The 13,084-nt window shown below is 56.4% G+C and overlaps 1 protein-coding gene and 1 long non-coding RNA gene across 7 annotated transcripts in view; one reads left to right on the top strand and one right to left on the bottom strand.

Annotated features, from left to right (window-relative positions):
• The window catches only part of LOC125619933, a 17,972-nt gene extending 9,617 nt beyond the window's left edge, over window positions 1-8,355 (bottom strand). The window contains exon 1 of one of the 2 annotated variants that reach the window (XR_007351495.1): window positions 5,136-8,355. This is a non-coding gene — a long non-coding RNA (uncharacterized LOC125619933). Of the gene's footprint in view, window positions 1-4,674; window positions 4,686-5,135 lie in introns of those variants that run through there. The other variant, XR_007351496.1, reaches the window with a different exon arrangement.
• Window positions 1-13,084, top strand: part of Pde5a (phosphodiesterase 5A) — an 89,699-nt gene that overhangs the window by 52,756 nt on the left and 23,859 nt on the right. For all 5 annotated transcript variants that reach the window (XM_015507288.2, XM_048813927.1, XM_048813926.1 and 2 more), the window contains 4 exons: window positions 2,011-2,186; window positions 3,176-3,235; window positions 8,605-8,751; window positions 12,264-12,389. In XM_015507288.2, the coding sequence (XP_015362774.1) occupies window positions 2,011-2,186; window positions 3,176-3,235; window positions 8,605-8,751; window positions 12,264-12,389 (509 nt within the window). The remainder of the gene's footprint in view (window positions 1-2,010; window positions 2,187-3,175; window positions 3,236-8,604; window positions 8,752-12,263; window positions 12,390-13,084) is intronic.

Genomic DNA, 13,084 nt, shown 5'->3' with positions numbered 1-13,084 from the left:
GGGGGTGGAAGGACGGGGAAGGACGTGGAAGGACATAGGGGCGGGGCTGAAGAAGGACATTGAAGGACATGGGGGAGGGCTGTTGGAAGGACATGGGGGAGGGGTGGGGAGGGGTGCGGGAGGACATGGGGGAGGGGCAGCTGGAGGATGGGGGAGGGGCGGCAGGAGCTCTGTCGGGGACAGAGTGAGGCTCCAGACAACCTGGGCACACTGAGGACCCTAAGGGATCCCTCGAAGGCCACTGACGAAGCCATGCTCAAGGCTGTTCCAGGCTAAGCTGCTGGGAAGTCTGACAGTGTGGCCCAAGGAGATCCCACGGAAGGAGGCATGAAGCCCAGAGGGACCTGAAGGAGGCCCCGCAGCTCTGCAGTGACGTGGGTGGGAAGTGACAGGGAGCCGCTCGCAAGTCCTGGCAAGAGCCAGGGTCGGTTGTCGGCTGTGGAGGATGAACAGGGAGGACACAGGCAGACCAGCTTGTCGGACAACAGTACTGCAAAGCTTCCCCCTGACAAAGCCTCGGGAGCAACCTGGGCAGGCGCACAGACGTGCCATCGGCAGCAGGAGCACCGAGTTCGAGTGCAGTGACCTCATCTCTAAGATGCTGACTCTCCCAGGTTAGATTCACAGCGAGGTCAGTACCTGTCCCTGTGAGGTATTGATCGACATCCACAACAGGCCATCCGGGAGACCGACGGGAATCAGAGTTGGTGGACCAGGCTTACCCTATCGGCTCTTCCCCCGGCGTTGTCGACGTCACACCAAGTGACTGTTACCTGTCAGCAGACAGGGCAGGACTGATGGGAGGAGAGGGTGGAGGTGCAGACCCCGCCCGGAGTGTGTGCTTGTGCTGCTGAGGCAGCAGAACACACCTCATTGCTCACAAGAGACCATGCGTTGACAGACATTTTATTTATCTCCATGAATGGAAAAAAATGATTTCAGTAAAATATGAGGAGCTACTGATTGTAAGATAACTTCAAAAGTATTTCAGTGCAGAGAAAGCACGCGTTTGAAACACGGAGATGGGTATCCTCAGTACTTCCCACGGTGCCTGTCTGGTGGAAACCGGTAGAGGTTTTTGTTTTGTTTTTTTGTTTGGTTTGGTTTGGTACAAGACATTAAACCCAGGAGCACCTGACCATTGAGCTATATCCCAGCCCTTTTTATATATTATTTAGAGACAGGGTCTTCTAAATTGCTGAGGGTCTCCCTAAATTGCTAAGGCTGGCTTTGAACTTCTGATGCTCCTGCCTCAGCCTCCAGAGCCTCTGGGATCACAGGCGTGTACTACCGCTCCCAGCTAGAGGTCTTATCCTACACCCAGACACAGAGTGAGGAGGATCTAGCGATGTGCTTTACCCAAGCCCAGGCAGCGGCAGCCGTGTCTCCTGGAGACACCCAGCTCAGGTCCCCACGGTCGGCTCAGGGGACACTGTCCTGACGTTGACGCAGGCTTCCATTCCCCCAGGCTTGGCTTTCCAGGAGGGTCAGGACTTGGAAGGTCCGGCCAGATCTGCCCTTCTAAGTACATCATGGCTTTATCCGTGGAATCCGAGGGGTCTGCAAACCTGCCTCTCCCGGGTGCTCCGGGGCATCCCGGGCCCTCTGGGTGCTGTGTGAGGCTGCTCTTTTCCTCACCCTTTCTGAGTGCTGTTGCGTCCAACTCCAGGTCTGGGTGAGGAGGGCTGTCTGTGTGACCCAGAATTCCAGGCTGCATCGGATCGTCCCTTGGCAAGTGCTCAAAGATCCAATTAGTTTCTAAAGGACAGATCGTCTTGGGGGACTCGACTGATGTAATTCCACACTGAGCTGGAGGAGAAGCGTCCTCCGGGACTCTTGATCGCAGCAGCAGTGTGTCGGGACAGCTTGGGCTGCCCTCATGGACAGGTCTGGCCTGCTTTCCGAGCTGCGGTGGGGGGGGGATGCAGACTGGCCAGGAGAACAGCAGAGCACGCCTGCAGGTGCGGCGTCGGCCCGGACCTGACGGCAGCTTCCCTCTCGTTCTCACAGGGGTTTGCCAGCTCGTCAACAAGAGGGACGAGAGCACGGGCGAGGCCAGGCCTTTCAGCCGCAGCGACGAGCAGTTCCTCGAGGCCTTTGTCATCTTCTGTGGCTTGGGCATCCAGAACACGCAGATGTACGAGGCGGTGGAGCGGGCCATGGCCCAGCAGATGGTCACGTTGGAGGTGGGCCAGAGCACAAGCCGCCGCTCCACACCGGTCCTCGGCCTCCGTGGAAGCCAGGGAGACCCACGCAGAGCTTTCCAGGACCCTGCGAGGTCCTGTGGCTGCTTCTGCTGGGACACCCTGGCTTTTCTGCAGAGCTCTCTCGGGATATGGCCGTCAACACCGGGTCTGCCACCATGGCCTGCCCCCTGCCCAGAGCTGAGCCCCATCCCTCCGTGGGGATATGCACAAAAGCAGTATTTAAAAACCCAAACAGCAAAACTCCAAAGCACGCTTGAGCATTCAAATGAGGGAAGGAAGTCGGGGGAAAGAGGAGTGTCGGTCCCCGGGTAGACTGTGGGCCCCGCCCTCCACACTCGGATCCCGCACGTGGCTGGGGGCTGGGGACGTGGCCTCCTCAGAACAGAACCTCCACGTCGTCACTTTAAAAACTCTGATAGATGTTTTAAGTAAAATCAGTCCCTTGGTGGAAAAGGAGCTAGGGGTCTTGCGGTCAGTAGGAAGGAGTGAGCCTGGCTGTCACTGTCCCAGGGGACACTGAGGGGGTGGGCGAGAGCCAGCTCCAGGCCCTCATTCTCCCTCTGGCTGAGGCCCTCAGGAGCGTCTGGGCGCCATGTCTGGGTTGCTGTGCTAGCCCTGTCCCCTGGGTGTGCTGTGTGAGCTGCAGGGACCCTGCAGTCTCCGTGCGGCCTTGCCCTGTGAATTCTGCTCTTCCACTCCAAGACCTGTTCCTCCCAAATTCAGCTTCAACGTGTCAGCTTATGCAATCTTTTTCCCTTAATTTCTGTACAGAAGCAAAAATAACTGCAGTCAGTGTTTGCCCAGTTCAGCTTCCTGTCTCCCGAGGGGAGCCTCAGAACCCCAGCTGTGGTTCTCCGCTGGGCCTGCTGCTCCCAGGGGCCAGGTCACCTCCCGAGAGGTCCAGCAGGTCAGCTGACAATTGTCCTGCGCGTCTCCTGCCTGCCTGACGCCGCCCCTCCTCCCTGCAGGTCCTGTCCTATCATGCCTCGGCGGCTGAGGAGGAGACCAGGGAGCTGCAGGCCCTGGCGGTAAGCCCTTCCTCCTTTCCCAGGCCCTGACTGCAGCGCACCCTGGTGCCCACGTGCTCCTCCCGGGACAGCTGCCCGCGCAGGTCCTGGACTCTGACCCTGAGCTGAGCCGACTGGGCACCCGCTGGACCTTCCTCAGCTCTGCTTTCTCCCGGGCAGAGTCACCGATCTCAGCGCAGCCATAGGACGGCTGGCTTGGTGGCACTCGTGACTCTGGGCTTCCAGCCATGGCTTCAGTCTTCCATCCTGCTTAGGCCAAGGCCCAGCTCCGTCTTGTTGTGGGGCCTTCATCTGATAGGCTCAGTGACACGAGGCTTTCACAGTCTGCCGTGTGGCTTCTGCTTCTGACCCCGCGGCTGGGCCTGCTGTGTGGGAAACTGATCCACACAGGCCAGTGCGCTGAGCCCAGGGGGAGATGAGCACGGACACCCTCGGGGCACGCCCTGTGCTCTGCCCGACTCGGCATGGCCTTGGTGGGGACCTGGAAGTCTGCCCACTCAGCCCCCGATGTTAAGTCCGTGCACATGACAGAGAGGTGTGACGAGCTGCCGAGGAATGGCCAGTGAGCAGCATCACCACGGGCTGGGCCTTCTGCCCGGCTTCTCTTGGTAATGCACAGCTGGGCTGTGAGGGCCCCTGGAGCGAGGGGAGCAGGAGACTGGCGCTAGGCCACACTGCGTGAGGGAGAGCGGGGACTGCGGCCCACTGGCACAGCACCCCGCGTTGGCAGGCAGGAGGCAGTGCACTTGCAGGTTGGGCACCCCGTGAGTGGGAGCGAGTGGCCAGGGGCAGTACCAGAGGCTCAGCTGACTTCTCTGGAAGGAGGGCATCTTGGGCCTGGTTCTGGGTGGCACTGGCCCTGTATTGTGGGTGCCCTATTAGCATGGGACTTAGTGGGCAGTTTTCCCCTGCTTGCAAGGCATGTGGTCTGGAGGTCACTGCCCACTGGCAGTGCCCAGCTGGCTAGGCTGCTTGCCTCCTCCTCCTCCAGTGTGGGCCGTGGGCTGGGACTGCCCCTTGGGAGGACACAGCAGGGTGCTGGTCCCAGGCTACTGGTTAGCAGAACTAGGGAGGCCAAGTCACTCTGCCGCCGTGTCCAGATAAATAAGAACCAGCAAGTGGAGGAATTTATAAAGATAACGTTAAAAAAGTGAGCCCCCAGCATACCAAACTCTGCCTTTCACTTCGAAAGTAGGACTGTCTTTCAAAAGAATCTGAAAACCATTTTCTCAATTATGTTTATAATTTTAGCAAGAGAGAAAATACTCTGGAATAGCTGGAAATTGCTGTATTGTGTGTTGTTCCAAGCCATCTGTTGTTCCATTGGGAAGGTGGCTTCTGGCAGCTGCAGCGGGGACCTCAGGGTCACAGCACTTGCAGGGCAAGCAATTCATTGAAACCCATTGAAATTCAGCAACTGGCTTCCACTCGGCTGTCACTCCCTGCGTGAAACTCCTCTGCAGCCCGACCTCACAGGTGTCTGCCCCCCACATCAATTGCCAAAATTGCTGTCTCCATGACATCATTGGTCTCACTTTAAAACCCAAAAGCAATTGAAAGGCCCTCAAGTTTCCTTCACTTTTATTTTTGGAAATTTATTCTCAGGAGAATCAAACAATGTGCTGAGATATACTGCATATTTATGCCTGTGTACAGAAAGTTCTCAAGTTAGGGTGAGGGACTTAGTTGACAGGATTTTCCTTGCTGTGCCTGAGTCTTTCGAACACCTTCTCTTGGCTTAGAGGTGGGTGTAGGGAAGCAGTACTCCAAGCCCAGCATTCTGATGGGCCTTGGAAAGATCCTTAGGCCCAGCGCTTGAGGTCACAGGAGGAACCCCGCTGGCTTCTTTGGTTACGAGAGAGTTAATTAGTTAGGACGCTGGGATGAAACAAAATCTTACTTGTTGTCCAGCCTTCGGGCAGCGTGGGCTGACCAGGGCCTGCCTTCTCTGTGATGGCCCTGGTTGGAGAGGCAGTAGGGGAATCGGTCAAGGCAAGCCAGGCCTGGGATCCTCCTGGAGGGGCACTTGTGCTTCAGGCCACAACTTCACTGGGGTCTCTGCAGCCACTAGAGGTGTGTCCAGAGGGAGACGGACCTGGGGTCCTGAGAGGCCTGCTGTGCCCGAGAGCGAGAAGAGGACAAGCGGGACTGGAGGCAGGAGTCCAGAGAGGTCTGCCTTCTGACCTCCACCTTCCAGGCAGGTGGCACCGGTTCATCATGATCTGAGTTCCCAATAGCTGCTGGTGACAGTGTCGAGGTGGACCAGGGTGGTCCAGGGCAGTGGCTGAGTCAGTGCTGGTGGGCAGGTCAGGAGCTTTGTCCCCTGCTTTCAGAAAACCCTCTCTGGGGAGCTAGGCTACACCAAGAAGGTTTGAGCAGGTGACTTACGAGGACCTGCACCTATAGCACCTCTATCACTGCCAGTCACCTGATGGGCTCATCTTGGAAGTCAGTGACAGTGCCTGGCTCCTTCCGACTCAGCTGCAAGGGTCCAGAGCTCGCGTGGCTGCTCCTGCTTCGATGGGCATGCTCACCTTAGCCATTAGTGGTGGTGTTAGGAGCAGATGACTTCCTTCAGGAGGTTCAGAGGCAGCTTTGAGCCCTTCCTGGGCACTGTGTATGGCTGTGCATGGTCCTGTACTCAGGTAGGTCCATGTACGGAGCTGCACTGTGGCCCAGGTGTGAACCAGGTTTGGGTTCCAGGTCCTGAGCCCTGTGTATGGCTGTGCATGGTCCAGTTCTCCTGTGGGGTCCGTGTATGGAGATATGCTGTGTCCTAGGTGTGAACCAGGTCTGGGTTCCAGGTCCTGAGCCCTGTGCATGGCTGTGCATGGTCCAGTTCTCCTGTGGGGTCTGTGTATGGAGATATGCTGTGGTCTAGGTGTGAACCAGGTCTGGGTTCCAGGTCCTGAGCCCTGTGCATGGCTGTGCATGGTCCAGTTCTCCTGTGGGGTCTGTGTATGGAGATATGCTGTGGCCTAGGTGTGAACCAGGTCTGGGTTCCAGGTCCTGAGCCCTGTGCATGGCTGTGCATGGTCCAGTTCTCCTGTGGGGTCTGTGTATGGAGATATGCTGTGGCCTAGGTGTGAACCAGGTCTGGGTTCCAGGTCCTGAGCCCTGTGCATGGCTGTGCATGGTCCAGTTCTCCTGTGGGGTCTGTGTATGGAGATATGCTGTGGCCTAGGTGTGAACCAGGTCTGGGTTCCAGGTCCTGAGCCCTGTGCATGGCTGTGCATGGTCCAGTTCTCCTGTGGGGTCTGTGTATGGAGATATGCTGTGGCCTAGGTGTGAACCAGGTCTGGGTTCCAGGTCCTGAGCCCTGTGCATGGCTGTGCATGGTCCAGTTCTCCTGTGGGGTCTGTGTATGGAGATATGCTGTGGCCTAGGTGTGAACCAGGTCTGGGTTCCAGGTCCTGAGCCCTGTGCATGGCTGTGCATGGTCCAGTTCTCCTGTGGGGTCTGTGTATGGAGATATGCTGTGGCCTAGGTGTGAACCAGGTCTGGGTTCCAGGTCCTGAGCCCTGTGCATGGCTGTGCATGGTCCAGTTCTCCTGTGGGGTCTGTGTATGGAGATATGCTGTGGCCTAGGTGTGAACCAGGTCTGGGTTCCAGGTCCTGAGCCCTGTGCATGGCTGTGCATGGTCCAGTTCTCCTGTGGGGTCTGTGTATGGAGATATGCTGTGGCCTAGGTGTGAACCAGGTCTGGGTTCCAGGTCCTGAGCCCTGTGCATGGCTGTGCATGGTCCAGTTCTCCTGTGGGGTCTGTGTATGGAGATATGCTGTGGCCTAGGTGTGAACCAGGTCTGGGTTCCAGGTCCTGAGCCCTGTGCATGGCTGTGCATGGTCCAGTTCTCCTGTGGGGTCTGTGTATGGAGATATGCTGTGGCCTAGGTGTGAACCAGGTCTGGGTTCCAGGTCCTGAGCCCTGTGCATGGCTGTGCATGGTCCAGTTCTCCTGTGGGGTCTGTGTATGGAGATATGCTGTGGCCTAGGTGTGAACCAGGTCTGGGTTCCAGGTCCTGAGCCCTGTGCATGGCTGTGCATGGTCCAGTTCTCCTGTGGGGTCTGTGTATGGAGATATGCTGTGGCCTAGGTGTGAACCAGGTCTGGGTTCCAGGTCCTGAGCCCTGTGCATGGCTGTGCATGGTCCAGTTCTCCTGTGGGGTCTGTGTATGGAGATATGCTGTGGCCTAGGTGTGAACCAGGTCTGGGTTCCAGGTCCTGAGCCCTGTGTATGGCTGTGCATGGTCCAGTTCTCCTGTGGGGTGTGTGTATGGAGCTACACTGTGTCCTAGGTGTGAACCAGGTCTGGGTTCCAGGTGCCGAGTCCTGTTCATGGCTGTTTGTGGCTCCAGTTCACATGTGGGTCCTTGTGCATGACTTCTGTTGACGTGTGGGTACCGTGTTTGGAGCAATATGCCTAAGTGTGAACCAGTTTGGGTGTCTCTTAATCTACTCTTAATCTCTCTTTGTTTTCTCAGATTTTAGAAATTATGATTGTTCTTCTTTTTATGATTTTTAAAATCACAAACTCCTTATCTGAGTTTGTATATTCGGTGTGTGTCCCTCTTAAGGTCTGAAGTGACACTCTCATGTGAAGCTGGTGAAGGGAAAGCATGTCGCACGTGACCGCGGTGATGGGCAGTGTGCATCCCATCCCTCTGCCTGCTCCTGCCTTTGCTGCCTGATAGTGGTTGTTTTTCATTTGCAGCCTTCTGAAGAGAGAAGGGACGCTGCACTCTGCAGCCCACCCTCCTCCACGCCATACAGCGGGTAGGGTCCCCTCTGGGCAGGGGTGGTGGCAAAGGCTGCACCCACCCACCTACCTCAGTGCAGGAGAATCAGGGGCAGAGCTGGTCCTACCCAGGAAGGCCCCAGTGAGACCCCCATAACTCATGGTGCGGCATCGGCCCCACGGTGAGGAGGTAGAGAGAGGCACAGAGAGCTGGGGCAGAGGTGAAGGTTGGGGAGCCTCAGGGAAGGTGGGACCTCCGTCCACTCCAGCCTGCTGACTTTGCAGGTGGACACACGTGGGTGAGAGTCAAACCCCTCGACCACGGTGCCAGGATGACCGGAATTCCCAGTGGCCACTGCTGAAGTGCCGGCGTGCTGGACGCCGGCCTTGGCAGCTGGTGGGCAGCCTGATATGGAGCTCCTTGTCAGTCAGACAGCATGTAGAGCAATTGGCTTTTATGTAGTGTCACTGACCTATGGGCTTTGAGGGACATTTCCTAATCCAGACTAGAGCCACGTTAAAAACAAGAGAGCGAACGATCACAGTGAACTGGCTCCCTAGAGCGACGGGAGAAGGCTTCGTGGTCTGCTGCCGCTTCAGGCAACAGCTTTTTCTCTGTCTCCTCTCGCCCCAGGCTGCCGTGGTGCCATCTGCCCAGACCCTCAAGATCGCAGACTTCCGCTTCAGTGACTTCGAGCTGTCAGACCTGGAGACGGCCCTGTGCACGGTCCGGATGTTCACGGACCTCCGCCTCGTGCAGCGCTTCCAGATAAAGCATGAGGTGGGGCATCGGCCAGGGAGCAGCGCTGGGCGCCAGCCTGGACGAAGGACCGCTGGGTTCCCAGAGGCCGTGTTGCCTCTGAGGCGTGCTCTTGCCGGCTCGCCCAGGCTGGCCTCAGTCTCCCGCTGCCCGGCCTCCCAAGGCATGGGGTTTCCTTGTGTGAAAAGAAAAGCCATTGTCCATCTAAAGACCCACAGGACGCACTGATCACTGTCCAGCTCCAGGCTGCAGTCAAGGGAGTGTTCTAGATGTTGGAGCTGGATACAGAAGGCTGGGTAGTGGACAGGTGGGGTGCGAGCAGGGTAAGGAGCGGGGTGAGGGGCCTGGGAGCCGTCCAGAGGAGCTGGGCTCTCGTCCCCAGGAGGTCCGAGCCAGGGCTGTGCAAGGTGATGGCTGACATACTGCCAGTATATGAAGGAGGACAATCGTGAGTGTCCTTGTCTGCAGCAAGGGTCCAGGCACTGACGGGAGGCCAACCGTGCCCACAGGTCACCTGTGGGTGAGGCCGAGAGCTGGTTGACCCCCCTCACTCTGGCCTCCCAGAAGACTCGAGTCAGGACCTTCTCATTCCCATTTGGAGATACCCAGGAATTGTTGGCCTTGCAGTGCTCTGTCCAGTGCCCGAGAACTAGTGTGGACAGAAGGCCCATATGGGAATAACTCGGCCTGCAAGTCACTCACAGTTGGACACCCTGTCTCGGGTACCACTGTCCTCCCTGGAGAGAAGCCTTACTCTGTCAGTCTGCTATGGACGTGTCCACCCATGCCTGGGACAGGCCAGCTGGGGGCTGTGCCTGCTCTTGGGGCCCATGGCCAGAGAGGAAGGTGGGCAGACACAGCCAGGGTCCTGCGTCAGGTCTATAGCTGGAGGTGTGAGCCCGTCCTTCTCCAAGTGAACCACACCTGTGACTCTGTCGGGGGAGAGCCGGACCCCACGTCACTGTGGGGAGGAGCCGGACCCCACGTCACTGTCGGGGGGGAATCGGACCTGGAAAACATCATGCTAAGTGAAAGAGGCCAGACTAGAAAGTCAAGAATTGAATGATGCGGGGGTAGAGCCGGACCCCACGTTACTTCATGGGGGCAGAGCCGGACCCCACATCACTGGCAGGGGGTGAAGAGCCAGACCCCACGTCACTGGGGGCAGGGAGCCGGACCCCACAGGCCAGTCATGGGCTGTACCTGCTCTTGGGGCCCAGGAGATCCGGACTGTGGTCCGTAGACCCACCGGTCTTCCCTCCTGCTATGGAGCACCAGTCTCATGCTCTGACGCCAACTAAACCCAGAATAACAGGCTCAGCCCAGGCTCTGGGAGTGTGTTCAGTGCTCATGAACCCAGACTGTGGCACTTGCTCAGAGATGAGCTTCTTTCTCCATCTTTAAGCTACTTTTGCTGCTGTTGTTTTCCTGTGGACCCAGAGCTTTATTTTGCATATACAATCTTCAAAAGCCTGGTTCTTGGTAGCTAAGCAGTAACTTTGCCCGAGACGTATGCGTAGTTTGAAAGGTCAGAGATCTCATCAGTGTGTGTTAGGACTTGGAGCTGGACATGCAGTTGCCCCGCCCCACCCCACCCCAAGGCCTGGCACCTATGACCTTTGCAGATGTGCAGCACATGAGCCCAGGAAGAGCCTGCTCTCCGAGGGAGAATCCCTACAGGTGTGGCTTCTCAGGCTCCCGTAATTGATGACACAGGGCGGGATATCTTAGCAAGCAATCTACAGATTTAGTGCATCCCGGTCAAAATACCAGTGACATTCTTCACAGAAGTAGAAAAAACAGTCCTAAAATTCATTTGGAAGGATAAGCGAACCAGAGTAGCCAAAGCAGGCTGAGCAAGAAGAGCAGCACAGGCCTCGGGCTGTACCACAGGGGACCAGTGGAGAGAAGACGCGAGACACGCCACCGACTTAGAGCCGTCTGACACTCGACAGTCGCCAAAAACATGCACTGGAGAAAAGACAGCCTGTTTAACAAAAGGTGCTGGGCAAACCGGAAATCCATATGCAGAGGGATGGAACTAGATCCCCATCTCACCCTGCAGAAAAGTCAACTCAACGTGGATCAAAACCCTAGGAATTAGACCAGAAAATTTCTGATTGTCATAAGAAAGCACAGGTCAACTTCCTTAATAAGACTCCTAAAACTCAAGAAATAACACCAAGAATTAATAAATAGGGGTGGCATCAGATTAAAAATCTTCTGCACAGTGAAGGAAATGAGCCCGAGGAGAGAGCCTATGGAATGGAGAAGATCTTTGTCAGCTACTCTTTCAACAGGAGTTAATATCCAAAATACACAAAGAACTCAAAAAGCTTAACACCAAAAATATGGAGAGCCCACGCAATCGACAGGCAAATGAACTGAGCCAGCATTTCTCAGAAGAAGGAGTTCCAATGGCCAACAAGTGTGTGAAGAATGTTTAACATCCCTAGCAATCATGGAAATGCAAACCAGAACTTCTGAGAGTTCATCTCACTCCTGCAAGACTGCAAACAGTAATAAACACCGGCAGGGTTGTGGGGAAAAGGTACACTCATCCATCGTTGGTGGGACTGCAAATTAATACAGCCACTTTGGAAAGCAGTGTGGAGATTCCTTAAAGGAAGGTCTTTATCTAGAAGATCTAAAGTCAGCATACTACAGTGATGTGGGCATACTGATGTTTATAGCAGCACAGTCACAGAGCCAAGTGGTGTAACTGGGCCAGGTGTCCATCAACAGAGGAATGGATAAAGGAAATGTGCATATTCACAGTGGAGTTTTACTCCGTTGTAAGGAAGAATGAAGTGATCTCTCACTGGTGAGTGGATGGACCTGATAAACATCATGTAAGTGAAAGAGGCCAGACTAGAAAGCCCAGGATTGGGTGATTTCTCTCATATACAGAAGTCACAGGAAACTAAGAAATTTTAAAAAGGGAAATATCATGAAAATAGAAGGGAGAGCAATAGACGAAGGGGATTGGGGGAGAGAGGAGGGGAAGGACAGCGGGGCTGCAGAATGGAGCTGACCGCACTGGGCTGTGTACACTGTGAACGGATCCCAGGACTCCACTTTAAGTCCCTCTGTAATGGAGAGATACCTGAAATCACAGAAGGAGGGCCAGAGAGGAAGAGATCTGGGGGCGGGGAAGGGGAGGGGAGGGGAAGTACTGGGGACCTGGGAAATGAGCAGAGTTTGTCCTGTGCACGTGTGAATGTGTCAGAATGCACCCCACTGTCACACACACTGCGGTGCACTAACAACCAAGACGAGCCAGCCAGTGCAGCCGTGCCAAGGGTGCCTTTCTCCGTCCGCAGCGTTTTGCATCTGATGTCTAACTTGGATAGCCTGGTGGTTCCTGGGCTCCGGCTGGAACTGCCCCAGCAGGCCCTGGCCAGGAGCTTCCTCGTGCACAGGGTCGGGCATGGGGCCTGCCCCTCATTGCCGAGGCTGGACTGAGCCTTCTGCAGTGCCTGTGCCGCAGCGTGCGGTGCTGGGCTGTGGTCACTCCTGTGCTGTCTCCACAGGTGCTGTGCAGGTGGGTCCTGAGTGTGAAGAAGAACTACCGAAGGCAGGTGGCCTACCACAACTGGAGGCACGCCTTCAACACTGCCCAGTGCATGTTCGCTGCCCTGAGAGCCGGCAAGATCCAGGTGCGCATGGAGCCGCCCAGAGCCAGTGCCCGGGAGAGGGACGGCAGGGTCTTCCAAGTCCTTTTAATGTGCACTAGTGGGGACTGGAATTAGCTACCTGCCACTTGGAGAGGGCGCGTTTGTTGGAAAGCCTGGGATAGCAAAACGCCTCGTGGCTCACTGTCACAGACAGTACGAGCGGCCACGCAGACCCTTAGGAAACCTCTGGTTATCCAGAATGCTTGTAGGAAAGCAATCATCGCCTGTGGCAGGCAGCGCTGGAGGGGTGAGAAAGTCCCACCTTCCGTGCTCCCCTCCGCCCCAGACAGAGCAGCGCCCCCCCAGAAGCCGCCCACGGCTAGTGGGCCTCTTGGGGACCCCGGGCTCTCCACTGCCTCCTCTGGAGCACTGAGATGATTCCGAGGGCTACCTGTAGAAAGGTCTGCTTCCTTCGACACTGACCAGGGACTGGAGGGAGACGTGCAGACGCAGTGCCGGCGATCGCTCTTCCCAGGCCCCATCTCACCCCATCTCTGTTGAGATCCTATCCCAGCAGGGATCAGCAGTCGTCCTCCGGGTCCTGCATCCATTCCAGGCCTCCATTAGTTCAGACTCCTCACTCTGCTCTTTAATGAAGTCCACAGCTGTTGTCTGTCTCAGCTTTCAGGGGTTCACACGGCTAGATCTGAAAGCAGGAGAGGCTGGGCCGCAGCGGT

The sequence above is a fragment of the Marmota marmota genome, unplaced genomic scaffold, assembly GCF_001458135.2.
Source record: "Marmota marmota marmota unplaced genomic scaffold, marMar, whole genome shotgun sequence".
Classification (NCBI taxonomy): Eukaryota; Metazoa; Chordata; class Mammalia; order Rodentia; family Sciuridae; genus Marmota; species Marmota marmota.
The sequence above is the reverse complement of the archived record's forward strand: the minus strand, read 5'-3'. Positions and strand labels throughout refer to the sequence as shown.